Here is a 22,595-nt window from a genome sequence, read left to right on the forward strand (position 1 = left end):
TTTATTATTGTACATTATAATTACTTTAGCGAAAATTATCTGAAAAATTAAATAAGGAAGTTGGAATAGGAAACCTGGAAAAGGCTATTGGAGCAAATTTTCATGATCTTAAATTGCACAGAAAAGACATGGTGAAAACACTGGGCCACGTAAAATCGGGAGTCAAGATAAGAAACGAAATAGTCACTATTAACTCGCAGCAACTCTTTAACCGAGTAATTTGTGTTTGCAACAGTCCTTTAAAACTCAAGTCCTATTTCGCGTATGAACTAGCACCCCGACCCCCTGCTTTATTTGACGATGTATCAATTCGAAAAGGCACAAAGTCATCTCTTTTGAAAGCTTTCTCTAGTGGAATTGTCCCAGAAAACAGTTTAACAAGGGATGCAACATTAGTATTGGATGGTGGTCACCTACTTCACAGCGTAGTTTGGCCAAAGCCAGCCAAATATGAAGACCTACTTGAAACCTATGTGAAACATGTTACATATCTCTACGGTAAAATTGCACTGTCGTATTCGACGGCTACCCTAACGAGCCAACCACCAAAGATATTGAACACATACGACGATTGTCGAAAAAGACGTCCCCAGAGATACGATTTAACCCTGAAATGAAATGCACGGTCCCCCAGATTTTTAGCTGTTGGTATAGCCGTGGTGATTGCGCATGATGATGCCGAATATCAAATTGCCTCCAAAGCCCTAGAAAAACTTAAAATTGATACTGTAATTGTGGTTGGCCAAGACACCGATATTTTGGTAATGTTGCTAGCACTTTTGCCAAACGATTCGAAGCCTCTAATATTTCTGAACTCGTTCTTGGTTTAGATAATGTTAGAAAAAGTTTGCTTTTTGTTCATGCAATAACGGGCTGCGATACAACGTCAGCTTTATATAGGAAGGGAAAAATTAAAGGATACCAACTAATAAAAAACAATGCAGACCTAATGCGTTCTGCATAAGTCATCAACCAAGCTGACGTTTCTAAAGAAGAAATTGCTACCATTGGCGAAACGTTTTTGCTAAATATGTACGGCATGCAAAAACATTCTAGTCTTGACGAGAGCCAATATTATAGTTACACAAGGGCAACAGCAAAATTATCCGTTAAAGCAAAATTTGACCTCGCAACTCTACACCCTACGTCCGCTTCAGCTCGTCAACATTCACTTAGATCATATCTGCAAGTTCAGAATTGGAATGGTCGAAAGCTAAATCCAACCGAATGGGGCTTTGAATTAAAAAACGGCATTCTGCAGCCAGTTACTTGCCTAAAACAATTAGCTCCTAACGAACATCTTAACTTGATTTCGTGCAATTGCAAAACAAGATGTCGTTCATCCTATGGATGTCGTAAGAGTGGATTACTTTGTACGTCGATGTGTGGCAAATGTAATGGTACTTCATGCACAAACAAACTGGAAATAAGTTTTGCTGCTGATGAAGAAGATTGTGATTTGTTGTAAATTGACGAAACTTTTATCGTAAATTTGTTTCAATAAAAGTGATAAAAGAACTTTAAATGCTAAACCTCATTTCACTTGTTTGAGTTGGTTAAAAATCATTATGATTTCAATCATATAGTATTAAATTCTTAATTTTTGGTTTTGAAAGAAGGCGAAACGGGCAAGGACCCAAAGAATTGTCTTCTTCCTTGAGTTCCATACAGACAGATACCGTGGCAACTGGCAACACCCCTTTCAGGGAGAGGGAATCCTTAATTAATTTTTCAGCTAATTTTCGCTAAAGTAATTATAATGTACAATAATACTATTTTAAAGCTTACAACCAGCTCTAAACGATGATAATAAGAAAAAAATATAATTAAAATTTTTAATTTGAAAAACTCAGTTAAACTGTAAATGTTAGGGTTAAGTTTTTAAGTTTTTTTTATTTTGACTTAATTAATTTGATTGTGATTAAAGATAGGTGTTTGGCGTACTATAATTAAATGTAGTATGGCTCTTTCTCTAACGAATGAGCCATATTTCAGCATTCTGAGAAACGTTTGTGAATAGATATGTCAAAAGAGCCAGACAAGACAAATTTGATATAAGGGGGGATGAAACGGGGGAAGCACCACTCGGATTACTGGGGACTTTTGGTATTTTGATGAGGTCATCATATACTAGCATTGTGCGAAAATTCAGCTTTCTCCTAATTTATTCAAGGTTAATGTCTAGATTCCCTGGACTAGAAAGGTGAAATCTAAATAGATTTTGATTTTTAAAATAATTCGGAGATTTTTCTAAATGTTGCACTAAGCCGTAAAGTATAATAATAAATAGCAAACTAGATAATAAGTCACTTTATTTGCTTCACCCTCCCTTTAAGGACAAAATATTTTTAGTTAAAATATGTTAAGATAATTTTTACTGGTTTTCGGTAAGATTAATAATAAAAGCCATAGTGCACATTTGTCTTAAAACACTTTATTTGAATTATTTTTTTCTTTAAACCAAAAAAAACCGCATTAGTTCCAAATTGAATGGACTGAAATTCTTGCATAAAGGTCAATAAAAATAAATTTTATTACATTAAAGTATTCTACATATTTCTTGATACTTTGTTGCCTAAATATTAAGAATTTCTTTCCGAAAAAAGATTTGCAAGTAATTAATTTCAAAGATTTGACTTCTTCATGTATATGTAAAAATGTGCTATAACACTATTCTGAGCTAACATTCTTCAATTTTTACTTGAACTAGATATACAGGGTGTATCTGAAATGGACGTAGGAGCGGAAGTATTTGGGTTCCTGGAGCCAATATAAGGCGAAACTGTTCTATGACATTTTGTCGTACGCCAACCCATTTGGAAGTTACTTGAACCTAGCCCTTGCTAGTTTGCATAAATCACAGCATGTTGACTTCGTCTAAAACAGTAGGAATTAAGTTCAAGATAGGATAATTATTGCAAATTAGTGGTTGCCAGCTAAAACAATAAAAGCCTCATAGCCATAGAGTACATTTTTAAGGAGTAGAAAGTTGTACAGTTGGTGACTCATAACGAACATCATTGTAAAACAACATGTTACGATTAGTTTGTTGAAACAACTGACCGATACTAACGGGAAACTGACAGCGATAACTAGCGGAAACTAATAAGGAACACCGACATTTTGCTTCATTCTTCAAACAATAGAAAGGTTGTAAATGCGTTCTTTTTTGTTTGTGTACAAGACTACATATCCGGCGACGTCTTGCTTCCATTTAACTAGTAAATTATTTTTTACATGCTTTAAAACACTTTGAACCTTTAAAAGAAGTACTTTTTTTACCGTTTTTATTATCAATTTTCATAGAATTATTCTAATGAGTAAGAATGTACATTTCCTTATGGGTACATTACATTGCATCTTGCATTGCACGTATGTCTCCTGTCGTTCTCAACGCTGGCAGATTGCTACCAGTTAGTAAAGTTTTAGGGTGGTCTGCAAATTTACTAAGGTTTAATCGTTTATTTGCGAAGTTTTTTCTAAGTTTTAAGTTAACCCTCCACTTTTGGTTTTTTCTCAAATTTTCTTTAGTTTTATTTGCGGTCATTCGTTCGGTTCCGAGGTGAAGAACGAAAATTTCTTCTTAAAATTTTTTCTCTGCTATTACTTTTGGTGGTACCTCGTAATCAGTGTAGGCCAATCACGAGCCTTTCAACCCTTTCTTGAACAAGTTAGTAGTGTGTGACCTTGAGAAGGAATGCTAGGTTTTTATGAAGCCCACTCCTAAGTACGCTATTCACATAGCATACCTAATTTGGTACGGGTGAAGTTTCGGGTAAGCCACCAAGAAAAATGCCATTACTCCCTCACTGTAATTTTTTGGAGAAAGGAATGTTCCCTTTTTTGGTTACTTTGAACCATAAAAAGTTTTAATTCATTTTCAACATTTAGGTTTCATCAGTATTTGTTGATTTTTATAAGGGTTTAATTCATTTTCAACATTTAGGTTTCATCATTGTTTGTTGATTTTTATAAGGGTTAAATTTGGCAAATTATGCATTTTACTGCTCAGTTTTAACAGGCGTTGCCCAACATCCCATCCCAAACATTCGCCCACAAACATTTATTCACGAATACCGATTTCGATAAGTTGCAACATTAACCTAATCTTTAAACTAAATGCAACCTTTCGATTGTTTGAAGAATGGAGCAAAATGTCGGTGTTTCTTATTTGATTGCGCTACTTATCGCTGTCAGTTTACCGTTAGTATCGGTCAGTTGTTTCAACACACTAAATCGTAACATGTTGTTTTAACTTGATGTTCCTTTATGAGTCACCAACTGTACAACTTTCTACTCCTTAAAAATTTACGATAAACTCTATGGCTATGAGGCTTTTTTCTTTTAGCTGGCAACCACTAATTTGCAATAATCATCATATCTTGAACTTAATTCCTACTGTTTTAGACGAAGTCAACATGCTGTGATTTTAGCAACTAGCAAGTGTTAGGTTCAAGTAACTTCCAAATGGGTTAGCGTACGACAAAATGTCATAGAACAGATTCGTCTTATATTGGCCCCAGGAACCCAAATACTTCCGCTCCTACGTCCATTTCAGATACACCCTGTAAAATGAATAATATATAATTGTAAAACGTTTACAAAATATCGATTGGAATTTGGTTCATTGTCAGTCCATTGCAGGTGGAATTACCTGTTAGTTATTTTGGGTTGCAACTAAAATGCTGATGACATAAACATAATGGTTAATACCATGATTCCCGTCTTCCAAAAGAGGGTCGTAGTTTTCTAGATCATTCGGTATCAGATATTGTTGTATCTCTGGAACAACAACATTATTATTTGTTTCAATTGGATCTGTTAGATCGCCTTCAACTCCATATCCCAAAGGATCTTCAAAGTAAGTATTGTTTTCAACTGTTTGTCGGTAGTAGTCCATACGATTTCTGTGCCAGAGCATTGCTGGTGACATTCCATTTTCGTTACGTATAATGTGGTGATTACATTGATTTCTCATTGTTGACAAAGAACTGGTAACATTCAACTAACAGATGGCCAAAAGAGTCAGTTGAAGAAACACCGTAAAGTGTTGTATAAACTTTGTACAAAACTCCCTCTCGCTAAGAGAAAACAGATTCTAGTTCAGAAAGGGGATTTTTTACATCTTTTACTTGCACCGTTACTTTCAATCGTTAGTTCAGTCGCTGGCTCTGCCATAAACCGTGCCATTAATAAATAATGGCTCGGAAAATCGTATTGGTGTCCGAAGACGATTTACGTCGAATGAAGAATGCTACCACCGAAGATGTCGCTCTAGAATCGGAAATACCGTCCTTGGATAAAGAAATGAAAACTATCCTCGACAACCCTCATATATCCGAATCGGAGAAATTAACTTTATACAATGAAACTTTACAGCGACACATAGCATCTAATCGTAAACCAGTTGAAAAACAATAGACATCGGTTAAAAAAAACCTGGTACGAAGAAATTGCAACGTCTATGCCACCGAGCATGCTCACTGACGCGATATCGTTGTACACTTGGACATTGAAATTCATTTCGTGGAATGAACTTGTAGAAATGGAAATTGGGGGAAGGGTCGTTCCCGGATCAAACGTGATCGATTTAATTTACGATGCTGTTAGAAAAACAAAACCAAATACGGACCCAGCCGGTTACAATAGCTTCTACGAAATATTGCAAAACAACCATGTACCGAAAAAATTTATAAAAAACCCTACCAGAGCGCGTGTATTGAAATCATCATTGTTTAACGCGACATCACCCAAACTTAATCAATGGGTGACGATTTGATTTTAATTACAAATAAAACGTTTATCGCGAGTTATGAGCGTTTATTTCCGTTTCATATCTCAAAATGGATGGTTGTACAGAAGTTGTAGCGGAAGGTATCATGTCCAGATTATTTGAATCCTTTTCAAAAAATCCAAAAATATTAACCGGCGTCTTTATAATATTATGTTTCGTAATAATCGAAGTTTTCGATTTCTTAATATTGTACTATGCGACACGCACATCCGGAAATAGTACCATTTATGGATAAGCTAGAAAATATTTATTACGACGTATCTGACTCTGGTGGGTACGTTGGTATTTGCGGATTGTATCGTTCAGCTAAAGAGAAGGGTCTCAAAGTGACGCCAAAAAACGTCAAGGAATTTTTACAGAAGCAAGATACCTATACTCTACATAAAAATACCAGGTGGCGATATAATCGAAATAAGACCATCGCGTACGGTATAGACGATCAATGGCAAGCCGACCTCATTGACCTCCAGAAACTTTCCAAACAAAACAAAGGCTATCGATATATACTTGCTTGTATAGATATTTTTAGCAAACACGCTTTCGTTGAACCGGTGAAAGATAAGAAAGGAGACAATATAGTAAAGGCGTTGAAAAAGACACTGGATGGTGAATGGAAACCAAGGCGTTTACAGAGTGACCATGGGAATGAGTTTGTGTGTAAAGCCGTTCAAGCTGAGTTAAAATCACGAGGAATCTGAGTTTTTCGCGATAAAATCGGAAGTGAAAGCCAGCATTGTCGAGCGATTTATCAGATCGTTTAAATCAAGGATGTATCGATACTTTACTGCGAAAAATACTTATACGTTAGTCGATGTACTTCCCTAATTAGTTAGTGCTTATAATAACAGTTACCATCGTTCAATTAAATGTAAGCCTATCGAAGTAACACCTCAAAATTCCAAAATAATTTGGAAGAACTTATACGGCGATATTGACTTCAGTCCCCCGGTAAAGTACGATTTTGAAATCGGAGACATTGTCAGAATAAGTAAAAACAAAGGGCTTTTCGAGAAAGGATACGTCCCTAATTTTTCGGAAGAATTATTTCGAGTGATTAAGCAAATACCGAGACAACCACCGGTATATAAACTGGAGGCGTTAAATTCGGAACCCATTTTGGGTGTTTTTTACAAAGAGAAAGTACAAAAGGTAGGAAAGGATCTCGATACTTGCGCGTTCAAAATTGAAAAAGTGCTAAAAAAGCGAAAGAAAGCTGATAATACCGTAGAATTGCTGGTGCGTTGGAGTGGATACGGACCTCAATTTGACAGTTGGGTGCAGGAAATAGACTTACAATGAGTTTCTATGTCACTTTACCATCCGATTCATCGACAAAATACTATCCCAACAATACTACGAGTAAATTTAGGACGTATCTTCCAGAAGTAGTAAAACTTAACGGCCCTTACGAAGTTGGATTGACGGAAATAATTTATCCAAGAACCTGGAAAAATGTGAGGGGAGAAAGATCTATAAGAATTTGGTCCACTGACGCTAAAATTATGGAAACGGTAGTTGTTATTCCTAAAGGCAGTTTCTTATCAATTCGAGATTTACTCGGAATGTCGTTGTTCAATGATAGCACAATCAAATTATTCTACAACTACGGAGGTACGAAATGTGGTGTTATACTACTAATGGGGGGCTTTAATTTCTTCTAGGATGAGGGAAAATGACCAGGGGATTTTGCCTTGAGAATGGGGGCGGGCTTTACTCTCTTCTAGGATAGGCGAAACGGACCAGAGGATTTTGCCTTGAGAATGGGAGGGTTACTTTCTTCTAGGATGAGGGAAAATGACCGGGGGATTTTGCCTTGAGAATGGGGGGCTTTACTTTCTTCTAGGATGAGGGAAAATGACCGGGGGATTTTGCCTTGAGAATGGGAGTGGGGGTTACTTTCTTCTAGGATGGGTGAAAATGACCGGGGGATTTTGCCTTGAGAATGGGAGGCTTTACTTTCTTTTAGGATGAGGGAAAATGACCGGGGGATTTTGCCTTGAGAATGGGAGGCTTTACTTTCTTCTAGGTTGAGGGAAAATGACCAGGGGATTTTGCCTTGAGAATGGGGGGGCTTTACTCTCTTCTAGGATGAGGGAAAATGACCAGGGGATTTCGCCTTGAGAATGGGGGGCTTTACTCTCTTCTAGGATGAGGGAAAATGACCGGGGGATTTTGCCTTGAGAATGGGAGGCTTTACTTTCTTCTAGGATGAGGGAAAATGACCGAGGGATTTTGCCTTGAGAATGGGGGGGCTTTACTTTCTTCTAGGATGAGGGAAAATGACCGAGGGACTTTGCCTTGAGAATGGGGGGGGGCTTTACTTTCTTCTATGATGAGGGAAAATGACCGCGAGATTTTGCCTAGAGAATGGGAGGGGGGGGGGTTACTTTCTTCTAGGATGGGTGAAAATGACCGGGGGATTTTGCCTTGAGAATGGTGGAAAACGACCGGGGATTTTGTCTAAGGAGGGGTGTTTTATATTTTTTTTTCAATAGTCAGGATTATGACCTGGGGTTTCGGTCTTGAGGGTATTTAGTCCGTATACCGTTTCGAAGTAAATTTAAGATTCCGAACTAAAAATCCACTTGTATTTGTGGTAACTGCTGTCGTACTAACAATGTTACGATAGGCCTGGCAATAGAAAAGCCCGAAATTTCATACCAAAGATCATTTGAAAATACTGTTTTCACTCATGACCCAAGGCATTCAGAAATTGAACGTCACCGCAATCGTAAATTTAAACATTCTTTCTATGAATAAGTTAGTGTGGTGTGCAAGGATTTCAAACAATGCTTAACCAGGGTTTATTCATAAAACTAATATGTTGCGGGTCAATAATTGGACGTCCCTAAGAGAGTGAATAACTAGACATCGTAGACCCAGCCTCAGCTAATCCACATGTGAAGTCATCCTCTATTGTTAGTGGTCAAATTGGGTAACTAACCGTGACTGTGCATAAAGACTAAATAAACTAATAAACAAACTACCTTTTCAAATATAAGATCACAGCTACTTAAGTAAATTCCGACTTTGAACCTTTACCTTACGGGTTATATTTGGCTTGAGTAGACCGACCGTTCTGGTTATTCTTAAAATTCAGAACATTTATGTATCCCTTTAAACATAATGAAAAGTTCCAAGTTAGCTGGAACTTACTAATTCGTCATATCAACAAAAAGATAGGTAGAAATACCCTATATGGGATGTTATAGATATCTGGGTAAACGGTTTTCATTTTCATTTTTTGTGGAACTTAGAGGGTTCTCAATTTTATAAATTTAAAGAAATTGAAATATCTTGCGAAATGTTAGAGATACAAGGAAATTGAAGACACTTTCTAAATATAAATTGACCCCCCTGATAACGAAAATCACATTTATTTTCTCCAAAAACTAATATTTAAAAAGTTGAACATTTTCAGATTTTCGAGACGATTTTTAGCACGTGCTTGGACCTACGACTTCAAATTTGGTCTCATTTGATGGGGAACTAAAATATGTATTTTATTGTCAAATATCAATTCTCTGTGATCAACGGTTTTTGAATTATTCAAAATGTTCTGAAAAAAAATCAACGGGCAAAGACTTTTCTAACAGACTGTACATACACAATAGGAAAGATAGTGAAGTCCCACTGAACACGACAATAATTATTCCAGTTAATGGGGTGATATGGGGTCAATAAGGACTTGAAAAGGGGGTAAATAGGGGTTTGCAATGGTGCAAATAGAGGTTTGTAATGATGTAAATAGGATTTTGCAATGGTGTAAATTGGGCCTTGAAATGGAGTAAATAGGGGTTTGAAAAATGGTGTAAATAGAGGTTTGATTTGATGTAAATACTACAGGCTTGAAATGGACTGAAATAAGGACTTGAAAAGAGGTAAATATTGCGCACCTTTTCGAGGATGAGGTTTTTTCAGCCCTTTTTTACACCTTCTATTTAAGCGAATGGTATTGAAAACATAACTCCATTTTCAACACCTTTTATGACCCTTGCGAAGGCGTTATTTTATATCAATTGCGCACCTTTACGAGGATGAGGTTTTTTTCAGCCCTTCTTTACACCTTCTATTTAAGCGAATGGTGTTCAAAACATAACTCCATTTTCAACACCTTTAATGACCCTTGCGAAGGCGTTATTTTATATCATTTGTGCACCTTTTCGAGGATGAGGTTTTTCCAGCCCTTTTTGCTTTCGCTGTCTATAGACTGCGGAAGCCTTGCAATTACCCCTTACGGCTGGGCGCCTTCTCCCCCCTTTCAGCCCCCAATTTTTCATGTGACCTGGGAGAATCCATCATAAATAAAGTTACTTACATTTCAAACTTCCCGCTAGAAATACGAACTTCCGCGACATCTATACGAAATCCCGTAAATTTTTCACTATTGAAGAATTAATTTTTTGGCACGTCCGGGATTTGAACCCGCCACGTCTGTATCCACACAGGCACCAGAGTACATTGCCTTACAGACTGAGCTATTGAGGCTTAATACCTATCTGCGATTTTCACCAACAGTATCTCACTCTTCCCTCGACGGGCTAGCTATTTTTAGAGATGGGCCGATACCGATGTCATATCGGTATCGGTACCGATATTTGGCTTTAACCGATATATCGGTATCGGTTCAAAGTGAACCGATATTTTTTGAAGAAAATGAATACTTATGTTGAGGGTAGATGGCGCCATAAGACCTAAACTTTGAGACAGCACAGTTTTTCATCTGTTTTTGGATAACGTAACTAGTGTCAAAAATGGGTTTTTCGTATGATAAGCCAGTTTTATAGTTTCAAGTTCCGAAATTGGATCGAGAATCATCTATAGAGATGGGCCGATACCGATACCATATCGGTATCGGTTTGATATCGGTTTAATCGATATATCGGGTAAAATATCGGTATCGGTACGTATCGGTTACCCAAGTATCGGATCATATCGGTATCGGTTTAAACTGGTATCGGCCCATCTCTAGCTATTTTTTTGCCAGAGAGAAAGAGATAGAGAGGATGGGGACCACATGACTCTCGTTACTAGAGCGGCGGGCGCGTTACTCTCGCCTCTCGTTAAGTTGGGGTGGGCCGTTTCCATGGTAGCGCGCGTATACGCAGCGCCTCTGAATTGTAAACTCTTGGCGGGAAATTCGCGAATGGTAGATTGGCAGTAAAGTATGTCGCGTTTTTAGCATTAGAAGGTTTACAAAACTATTTTAGGGATTCTACTCGTCGAAAAGTCTAAAATCTAATAATAACTAAACACATTTTTATCGTAAGAGATATTTGATTTGTAAACCAAACGAAGTTTATACCGTAGTCTCTAGAGAGTGTATCAGGGTAACTTCTGTAGCTAAGCAAGTTTATGATATTACCATCTATGTAAGTGTTTATATTTTAAGTTACTTAAATTAACTTGCAAGTGCTTCCAGATAGACACGTTTTTGAGGTTAACTATACCTGCACATATAATTTGGGAATTTGAGTGTTGGGATTAGATAAGCTAAAGCCTGAAAACTTTCTTTTTCTCTTTAAGCACTTTACAGTTTTGGACAAACAAAAATGATAATTTGATTTTTAAGTATTGGCATTCGCAATAAAATATTTCTATTAAAGTTTAATTACTCAAATAATCCTAATAATAAATTTTACCAAGCACAAGCACTTTCTAAGGTTCTTTTCACATTTCAGTAACAAGTTCGGACAAAGAAAAATTATCATTTCAAGTTTAAATTTGCCTATAAATGTTAATGATATTTTATTTAATTAACTCTTAATTTTAATAACTAATAAGAGTAATCAATTAATATTCATCACTAATCTTAAGAAAAAAGTTCAATATTATTTTTATTAATAATCTTATCTCAATAAAAATAAGCATTAGTAATATAATAATTACGCCGTTGCGTCATCTACGTACCTACACTACTATTTTAGCAATAATTTCGAAGCAATAATTATTAATTGTTAATTCTATATTAAATTTAGTTTTTTTAATTGTAAATTATATGTATGAGCAAAAACGTTTAAATTAACATTGCCATATGCATTTAAAATTAGGCCGACATGATGGCGCTAAATATAGCCTAGATCTGACGTAGACTACCCTCCTTTATTTCCGAGTATTCCACCCCCATTTTTGGTTATTACTATTCCCCCATCACCCATGTCGTTTTGAGCTCGCACACAGCCATAGCCCACTCGATAACGCGCGTTACGACGCAAGCTGCTCGCGCTATAGAAGCCCGTTAGTAGAAATCATTTTAAATAATACCATAATTTTAATAATTTTTGATAAGCTGTTGGCTGCAAGCGCATCGCACTATAGCCTGCAGTCGCGTGATCCAGAAGCCTATGCTTGAATCGAGCAGAGAGAGGCCCACGCCACTCGACCACGATGATCACGTCGAGATTTATTTTTCGACTTCGCAGATGTAACTGGAACTTAACGGTAGTGTGTGGCGTCATAAAATGGTATGGATCCCGCAAACATGTAAGCAACTTGATAAAGTTGTTATTTCTTAATGTCCTTGAGAATGTACTAGGAGACCCAGATTTCCTAAAAACAGATACCATTTTTATTGCTCCATAGAAGCGCCCCACGAGGACTATGGAGTAGCATAGCCCACTCGATCACGCGCAACACGACGCAGCTTCCGTGAGCACGGACCGAGTGGGCTATGGGAGTAGGTACATCCCTTTATTGAACCTGGGTGAGATTGATTGGAAATGATGATGGGCGATCTGCGCCACCGTAAATCTCCCATTGTACCTCGCGCACGCCCCTACACGGGCCAGTGGTGGGAGGTCGCTGGCCTAATGTCCAGTTTAAAAAAATTTCCCTATTTCCCATCCTGGCCCGGGGAGTCCTTTACGAAGAAACATGTTACATCTTACTTCTCTGCACTGGGATGTACTTTTTCAAAAATTAAAAAAAAGTTGGGAAAACCAAAATATTACCTCTCCGTGTCGAGAAGATTATATAAACTTAAGTATCCAAATAACGAGATCTATGGTATCCGGACGAAACTACGAGATCTACAGTATCCAGATCAAACTACTCGATATACAATATCCAGATCGCACTACGTACAACTGTCAAGATCAACAGTGGGCTTGGGAACCCAGTAAAAGAAACCCCTATTTGGCTTGGGAACCTAGAGTAAGAAATCCATGTAAGGCTTGGGATCCTTGAGAAAGACACCCTTTTTAAGTTTCAGATACTAGAAAAAAGAGGCCCACGTATATACTGGAACATCACCATTAATCCAGATAAAACAACAAAATCAGCACTGTTCCAGATTGAAGTTAAACATAAAAAGCAAGTAAAATTACCTGATCAACAATACATTATACTTGTAATAGAGCAAACACTGCAAATACATTTTTTTTTTATAAATTAGAGCATCCAGGCCCCCAACTACTAATTTTTAATTAATTTCAATTAGTAAGAAAATAATCTAACAATTTTGATAACGAAACCTGCTGATATATGATTTTTACACATTAGGTTATATTTTCTATAGCATCAAGTTTCAATACAACATGACTTGGGGCTAACTATGCGATGCCTGTATATTGGTTTAAACGTACATTCATTGAATAATTTTATTTCCCAGTTATGTATATTAGCAGCCTACTTTTGTTAGGTTTGCAATAAAAAGCTTAAAGTTAATTGTTCCAGTTCATAGGACAGAAATTTGTTACTTATTTCATTAAATTGAAAATCAATCTCATACTAGATCGATTTTATTTATAATCGGAAGACTATTTCATAAACAACAAAATAAATACGCAAAAAAAAAATAAATAAGCCGGAATCATACCAGTTCTATCCGCTGGAGGCCGCCACAAAATCATGGTTTGGCCGATAAAAATTGTTTTTATATAAAATTGACAACACCTCGGGTTTTCTTGCTAATGCTAATGGAGATCGATCTCATTGTTAGTTTCTTAAAATGTCCAAGACAAACTTTTTTTGTTGAACAAAAATGATAATTTAAGCTTTAAATTTTTTGTTTTTGCTTTTGCGCTTCGAGTTGCAAAAGCATTTGTCTGACCCTTGCTGGCTGGGTGCCTTTCCCCTTTTTAATAATAATAATAATAATAATAATTTTTATTTCTCAGTAAAAAAAAATACATTTTACTGATGGCAACTAGGTAAAGGACAAGTCCCATTTTTTCACTAGTTACCAGTACACACACAAAAAAAAAGAATAATAATTTAATTTAACATAAAAAAAATGCATTAGACCTGATATGGCTGCGCTTTAAGGTGCATACTGAGGTCGTTTTTAAAAGTATACACCGACGTACAACATCTTATTTCAGCAGGAAGTACATTCCATTGTCTTATAGTGCGACTAAAAAATGAATATAAAAACGCGTCACATCTACATTTGGGGATATAAAAGGTTAATATTTCATGCCGTTCATTGATTTTAACATAGTCTAATAAAGGTAGATAATAAAAACCATTAATGATTCTAAATAAAAATGTGAGACAGGCTTTTTGTTGTAAAAGATACATAGGTAAAATGTTCAAATGTTTAAGACGCGTACAATAATCCATTCTGTTATTTAAACTATTAACAGGCAAGTTTATACAAGGCTGTCCAACAAAAAATGAAGTAAAATGCCGCAATACTCTCTCCACCGAATTTTTATCTTTCATCAAATAGGGTGACCATACCTCGACCCCGTATTGTAGTAAAGGTATAACAAGAGCGTTAAATGAAATCAAACTAGCCTTGGAACGGCCGAAAATTCTGCGTATCATACCCGAAATACGACGGGCTTTCGCAGTTATGTAAAAAACATGATTCGCCCATTTAAGGTCACTCGTAAAAATAATACCTAGTAATTTACAATTAAAAACACGAGGCAAGACAGTGTCACTTATCCTATAGTCAAAATTAATTACTTGTCTCCTTCTAGTGAAAATAATATAGGAGCATTTTTTAATATTCAAGTTCAAAAGATTAACCGTGCCCCAATCAACGATTGCATCAATGTCCCTTTGTAAATTAAGGGAATCCTGTTGGCAGGTAACCGCACGAGATAAAAAAGAATCGTCCGCGTACTGCCAAAGAGTGCTATGCCGGGATATATTATGTGGTAGGTCATGTGCATATAGGTTAAATAGTAGCGGACCAAGTATTGAACCCTGAGGGACTCCAGAGGTAACAGGAAGAAAACAGGAGGATTTACCCTGGTAAACTACACGCTGTGTCCTTTCCCTAAGAAAATCAGCTACCCAACGTAAAGTATTCCCCTTAATTCCCAAGACTTTAAGTTTCATCACCAGTCTATCATGAGGTACCGAATCAAAGGCTTTTTTCCAATCGAAAATGACCACATGTACGTCGGGCGGGTTTCTTTTGTCTAAGATAGAGGCCCAAGAGTGAAAGGCTTGAACTAGTTGCGTTGAGCAACTGAACCCCTTGCGGAACCCAAATTGACGTTGCGGAAGGATCTCATTTTCAGAGCAATAACTTCCAATTTGATCACTTATTATTGACTCCATTACCTTACAAAATACCGATGAGAGAGAGATTGGCCTATAAGAGGCCAGCTCGGACCTACTGAGGGAGCTACCTTTAAAAAGGGGGACCACATTAACTCTTTTCCAGGCTAAAGGGAGTTTACCCAATCTATAAGAGTAGTTGAAAAAATCTGACAAAGGTTCTGCAATACTCGTAGCACACAGCTTAATTAATTTAGAGGACACGCCATCAGGACCAGCTGAAGAACTAGACTTAAGGCGCGCAATAGCCGCAGCCACCAAACTGGGAGTAAAGATAAAGTCAGCATCAGCAGTGTTGTTAAACTCATTGTCCGTTAAAAAAGAACTGGGCTTAGTAAAACAAGACTGAAAAAAAGAATTGAACATTGACGCAATCGTTTGCGCGTCAGTGATAGGCGTATTATCAATATTCATAAAGTTAGGAATTGGGATTTTAGTTTTTTGTGCAACGAATTTCCAAAATGTTTTAGGTTCCGTTTTGAGCTGAGAGGACAAGCCATTAACATAATCTTTGTAATTCGAACGAGTTTTAGCTTTAATCCTGTTACAAACTCTTCTATATTTGTATCTATTGACACTAGTTGGTTTTGATCTGTATATTTTGAATTTTTATTCGCGTGCGGAATCGCATTGAAATTTATAAATAGTACCTAGAACCATACCTAGGTGGCTTTGCAACCTCCACTGTATTTTAGTTATATAAGAAACTATTAAGATTAGTGATGATTAGTAATTGATAACTGTTATTATAAGTTAATATTAAGAGGTAAACCTATTATTTTTATCGTTTTTGTCAAAAGTTGCAACTGAAAATAACCTTAAAAATTGCTTGGTAAAATTTGTTATCATGGGTTATTTGAGTAATTAAACGAGAATAGAAATATTTTATAGCGTATACTTATAATTATCTTTTTGTTTATCCAAAATTGTAAGCTGAAAATAATCTCGGAAAGTCTTTGGTCAAAATTATCAATACGTTTTTCAAACGGCAACAAAATATAACGCGAATATAAAAACAAATAACTGTACTTAATTAGTTTTCTTAAAACATTTGTTTTAAAAACAAAGTTATCATTAATGTTTACGTGAAAACAATATCACACTAAATTAATTTCGTTCATAATCGAAAGGATTTTTAATAAATAAGAAAAGAATAACGCAAAATAAAATTTCCGGGGTCGTATCAGTTTTAGCCGCTAGAGGGCGCAGCGAAAGCGTAATCTGGCCGGGGACATCTTGTTTACACCTTCAATTTAAGCGAATGGTGTTCCAAACATAACTATATTTTAGCATTATTTCAACACCTTTATATGGGCCGGGCGAAGGTGTTATTTTATATCGTTTCGGTATCATTTCTGCGCCTTTTTATGAATGAGGCTTTTTCAACCCATTTTTACACCGTTTATTTAAGCGAATGGCGTTTAAAAATGTCGCACTAATTCTTTGCCATTTGAGCACCATTTAATGGGGTATTCGATAGGGTTATTTATATAATTGAGGTAACATTTGAAAACCTTTTAAAGAATTATGTTTTATAAACTCATTTCTACACCATTGGTTTAAGCTAATGGTGTTTTTAAAATATCGCACTATTTTCGTACTATTTCAGCAACATTTTAAGGTGTACAAATAGTGCTCATTGTTTTAACACCATTATGACGCTATTTAGACACCAAAATTTTTTACAGTGTAGCTTGGAATAGTTTCAAACATCACAGTTTTTGACCTCTCTCGTACATTATTATCCTCCGAGAAGTGGAGTTAAACCAGTAGCGGTTGCAGTTTTTGTAAACTATCCAGTAATTTCTGTACCAAGAGTATGCGTAAATATGTGTGAAAATAAATTCCTTGTTTTTGCTCCACTTCCCTGGAATTATGTGGTGTAAAATCCTTTTTGAGTCCCAAAGTTAATTGTTTACCATAATCGAAGAAAACCTTTAACGAAGTTTTAGCCATTAATTTTCAGTACCTGTTTATTTTCTTCAGTTTTAGCTTTTTTTTTCTACATTTTCTGTAAGTCAAGTAATTAGCCTCACTCTTCTTCTTTGCCTTCAGCTTTAAACTAAAACCGTATTTAACAAAAGATTTCACGGACTTATTTTGGCTCCTGTTTCATCTGAACGCACAGTCATCTGTGACTTTATAAAATAACATATTCCAACTTCAAATACATCTATCAGGCGTTCGCCTAACATGGATTACGTTTTATTTTAGCATCAGATAACTAAATCTTCTTTTCGTTGCATTTTAAAGTAACGGGGTACTTATTTCCCTCACATCAATTTTAAATTGCCCAAGCTGCGGGAAGCAATTCGGGCACCACTTGAGTCACACTTTGCAATATAGAGCTGCGTGTAGCAAATTCATCATAATACCACGAAACTTCCTCGTTGTAAGATCCAATTATTATGGAGATCTCACCAAAAACATCTCTGTAAAAATATGCCAAGTTGTTTGGCCGTAAAAAGAAGTGAGATCTAAAATACGGCCAAGTTATTATCTCCAGGTGAACCAACATTTTATTCGACTTAAAACTTCTCAAGAATGTTTTTCTGACTTGGCCATTAGCATTTCAAAGATTCGTTTAATTCCAGATATGGATCGAAATTAAAATATTAATAAAAAATGTCTTCGTGGACAAAGACTTGAAAAAGTAAATGATAAGAAAACAGAATGGAATGACCGAAGTAACAGATATTAAACTTTTTCTTTAAAGACATGATTATAAAACATCAATTATTTGAAAAAAAATACTTATCTTCGTTTTTTCACCAAAATTACATTTGCGTTGTTTTCGAAAGACAGATTATTCATTCTATATATCCTTTGTGGTATTAACAGTTTTCGAATGAAAAGGATTAGAATAAATATCCGAGTATGGATATGGGACGGGTTATTTTTAAAGGTTTCTCTTTTCGAACTATAAGGCAAAACGTTGTTTAAAACGACTAAATTCAACCGAAGGAAGAAATTTTATCTTTCATCATGATTGACATTTTAAACGTCGCTTTAGGGTGCTTTGGTTTTGCGCCTGCATTTATACGACCACGATTCAATTTGGGTCCCATTTTTTGGGTCGATGATTTAAAATGTTTTATAAATGAATCATTAAAATCTGGATAAAAGACATTATTAACAAAAAGCCTTTGGTATATTATTGAGTGCGTGAGAACTGTTTTAAAAGTTGTGATTGAATTAGTTTGGTATGACTTCAACTCGCTATGAGGAACACATTGTAGAACAAACGTATAACACGAAACACGTAAATGGACACCGACAAATGGTGGGCTGCGTATTTATTTCAAAATTGGGCTTAGTTTCCAGTATTAAAACGTATTGTAGTTCAAATAAAAAAGCTGCAATCCTTTTAAATATCACTAACGAGGAACTGTTTCTATCATGGTCTACACTGGAAATCTAGCTGTAAATATAAACGATGTCGCATGTTTCTGTTATATAGTAAATCTTTGACACGAACCATTTTGAAAAGAATGGAAAATTTAATGATACAAAATTTTTGGGCAAATGTAATTTTGGTGAAAAAAACGAAGATAAGTATTTTTTTTTCAAATAATTGATGTTTTATAATCATGTCTTTAAAGAAAAAGTTTAATATCTGTTACTTCGGTCATTCCATTTTGTTTTCTTATCATTTACTTTTTCAAGTCTTTGTCCACGAAGACATTTTTTATTAATATCTGTTCCTTCAGTCTTCATTTTAATTCAGATTGTTAAGAAACTGTTGCATTTTTTAAAATCTGCACTAAGCACAAACATAAATACAGGGGAGCGTAAGCATAAGGGACCTAATATTGCTAGTTAGTTACTAATGCTTTCAGGAACCAGTTAATCAGTTATCACCAATGAGATTAATTTATCACTGAAAACATCAAATTTTCATAATAAAATTATTTTGGCCTTTCCTTATCCCCTGGCTTTGAGTATTAAAATATTTAAAATAACTCTGAGGATTATCTAGAATCATTTCTACTGATATTTCAAATTCAGAAGAATCAGAGTCATCGTTTTGAGTCTTTCAGATGACTGGCTTGGACTCATGTTGCTGGTATTTGGTTTTCGTTGTAGCAGTGTAACCAGGGATAAGGGAATTGAGATGGATTGCAAATGATGATGGGCGACCTACGGCACCGTATCTCTCCCAATGTACCCCGCGCACGCCCCTACCCTTCGGTAGGCGATTGCTAAGTGCTGCCGCGTAGCGCCATTTTATTTGTATGAGAGCTAGCTTCTAATTTTAAGATAGAGGAGGCGCCCTTTACAATTTCATCCAGTACGAGTGTACGACCCTACCTAACCGCTGAGGATGCTGGAAGGACTACGGTGCCGTAGGTGGGGGGTACACAGGCAACGCTATAGGTATGGGGGTTTCCAATACAAGGTGTAACCAAAGAGAATATAGGGGAGGAGTGGAAAGAGGGAAAAATCTTGTTGCTCTTTTCTACCGCGCATCTTCAATGCGCAGTACCGAGGTATTTCCGTTTGAGACATTTAACGGTATCGTAGTTGGCGCGACTGAGCCGAAAACTCCCTCGTACCACTAGTATAATTTAGGGGCAACAATGTAATTTAGCCTTGTGGAGCGGGGGATCTTCAACTCCTCCCCTATATTCTCTTTGGTGTAACTGAGACAAAGTTTCTTCCTGCAAGCATAGCCCACTCGATCCGCGCTCATGGACGCAAGCTGCTAGCGCTATATAATAATATTTGACCACGTCGTCTGCTAAACTTAGGAATTGGACAATTAAACTTTTTGAGTTAATGTCTGGACCATTGAGTTCAGAACATATATCCTTCTAGAGTTCTATTTGGATATCAGGTTTTCGCGCTCGCGCGACGATCGTTTTTGAAATTATGGGACGGACGGAAAACTTTATCATTAGGTGGTGGCGCCATCTATTTCACTTAAAAAACACCTATTTGTTACTATGGCGTCTGCTATAATTTCTTAAAATAGATAGGAAATGTTTAGAAACCGCTATGATAATGGAAGCAAATTGCTAGATTCGAGTAAAAACAGAAAAGGAGCTGCATTAACCGATAGTATATGTATTTTTGAGCTTTCGTGATAGTCGACTTGACAAAAATGATCACCGCAAATGTCTTTTTTTGGAGTCCATTCAATTCCATTAATGGCCTGACACCATTGTTTTTGTAATTCCGAATTTTTTGTAGGGAATCTTAATGGTACAGTTCAAAAAGGGTTGAACTATCTAAATATTTATTAATTTTCTATACGTATATACTTATGTCACAAAACATTTTTAATTTACCAGTGTTGACACACTTCTACTGAGCATTTTCGACCCATTTTAAAATTTAATACATTTTCACATTATGTGTTACTTTAATAACTAATAACATATAATTCCCAAGTAAAAACACGCATTTAATAGGAAATTGATCAATATTCCATTTATTAAATATTAAATTTTATTTATTAGGCTCCACTTACTGTTTTTCAATTACCTAACTTTCATATTGCGCGCTTTACTTCTTCCTAAGCCTAATTTTCAAACTCGAGCTGCGGCGATTTTGCGGAGCGCTTTCCCGCAAAATCGTGGGAAATTCTTTTAAGCTTCCCACGTAAGGCGACAGATGGCGCTAACGACTAATGATAAAGTAATGAAATTCGACGAATCCAGTACGCGAGGAGGAAATTCAACAAAAACTCTAGAAATACATATATTAGAACTCAATGGTCTGGACTCTGGTTACCCTTGCATTTTCTTAGTGGTCCCGTGGTTTTTTTTTAAACTGGTCATTTGCCCTGTATCATTATTGTGTAAGAGACAGCCTGGCAGGCCCGTATTTGTTTACCCTGCCCATAGCCCACTAGATCACGCGTAACACTACGCAAGATGCAGAGTAGCGTCCGTGAGCATGGATCGAGTGGGCTATGCCCTGCCTGGCCAAGTCAGCTGACTTAGGTGAAATATTTATTACTTCTATGCGACTTAATTCTAGACATTCTTGAACGAATCATCTTGTGAAAATTTTATAAGACGGGCTTCTGGCGCTGGGTTTTTTCTGAGCCAAATTTGCTTTTTAAATTTAAAAAAAATTAATTTCAACCTTTTTTTCCTCTCTTCAGAAATTTAATAATGATAGTGTGTTACATATTTATCCAAAATTTATATTAATTAATTAATACACTGTACATCGCCTTAATTTGTAATTTCGCGCTTGGAAGAGGCTGAATTAAAAATATTGATTTGATGACAGGAATTAGTGATAGTGTGATTGAATCTATCATTTATTTTGCCAGCAAAAAACGTATCTTCGTAGCGGTAACCCTTGTCTAGAAGACAGGGAATGAACCCTTCTGCGTAGTTTGAATTAATCTACTTTACACATCAAAAATGTATCTAATTTAAACAAAAACCTTTATTCTAAATTATAGCGGTTATAAATAGTAATTAAAAACGTAACTGTTACCTAAGAGCCGGGATAAAGAACTGGTTTGTCAGCAGGGTTTAGTGATTGTGTGATTTAATCTATCAATTATTTTACCACTAATTTAAACAAACAAAATGATCTGCGCAGTGATTACCGTTGACCGCATGCACCAGATATAATCTCTGTAGCGTTTATCGTTGGTAATCTGGCCATTGTTTATTGTTTTCTTAGGTAACGTTAGAATGAGCGCAAAATAATTAATATTTAAATTGTTACCTAGTACAAATGATTGGAAGGACCTGAATTAAAAATATTGGTTGATTTGGTGACAGGGTTTAGTGATAGTGTGATTGAATCTATCATTTATTTTACCAGTAAAACACGTATCTTCGTAGCGGTAACCGTTGCCTGACGGCACCAGTCGAGAAACCAGGGAACGAACCCTTGTGCGTAGTTTGCATTGATCTACTTTAAACAACAAAAATTGATTTAATTTAAACAAATTACCTAATTAGCGGCTATCGTTGGCCAATGGCACCAGGTGAAACACCTTAAAACGAACGCAACACGGCCAATTGGTCTCTAGTCTACAATAGTACAATCAGCCTGTCTTGAACTTTTGACCAAGGCTTAGTGAAATCAGTGAATTTAAAAATTATCGGCTAAATCTTAATTTTAAATTCTTTTGTATTAAATTATAATGAAGTTTAACTTACGAGAATAAAATAAAATTGGGACTAATTAACCCCTTCTTTTAGATTAAAAGTGAAAAAATTCGCCTTAAGCTCGCCCATAAACTAAGCGGACGACGCATTTAGTAAACAAAAAACTTCGCTCTATTAGCGGTAAAACAGCGTAAGTCCAACAG

The 22,595-nt window shown here is 36.1% G+C and overlaps 2 protein-coding genes across 2 annotated transcripts; both read left to right on the top strand.

The window, feature by feature from the left end:
* The first annotated feature begins 5,988 nt into the window (after positions 1-5,988).
* Positions 5,989-6,492, top strand: LOC149597106 (uncharacterized). The gene has a single exon (XM_089861447.1). It carries the CDS (start codon positions 5,989-5,991, stop codon positions 6,490-6,492), a length of 504 nt encoding a protein of 167 aa, XP_089717573.1.
* Positions 6,493-6,562: 70 nt separating this feature from the next.
* On the top strand, positions 6,563-7,093 carry LOC149597107 (uncharacterized). Its single transcript, XM_089861448.1, has 2 exons — positions 6,563-6,597; positions 6,643-7,093. The coding sequence occupies exons 1-2, from the start codon at positions 6,563-6,565 to the stop codon at positions 7,091-7,093; spliced, it is 486 nt and encodes a 161-aa protein (XP_089717574.1).
* Positions 7,094-22,595: the final 15,502 nt, after the last annotated feature.

The sequence above is a fragment of the Phalangium opilio genome, unplaced genomic scaffold (genome assembly GCF_054372755.1).
Source record: "Phalangium opilio isolate 3A_F unplaced genomic scaffold, DU_Popi_V2 ptg000390l_1, whole genome shotgun sequence".
Lineage (NCBI taxonomy): Eukaryota > Metazoa > Arthropoda > Arachnida > Opiliones > Phalangiidae > Phalangium > Phalangium opilio.

Bases quoted from the DNA above. Each gene is read 5' to 3' on its own strand.
- LOC149597106 (XM_089861447.1), top strand. From the start codon at position 5,989: ATGCGACACGCACATCCGGAAATAGTACCATTTATGGATAAGCTAGAA.
- LOC149597107 (XM_089861448.1), top strand. From the start codon at position 6,563: ATGTATCGATACTTTACTGCGAAAAATACTTATAC. The intron at 6,598-6,642 runs GTTAGTCGATGT...TTATAATAACAG, and splicing joins ACTGCGAAAAATACTTATAC to TTACCATCGTTCAATTAAAT.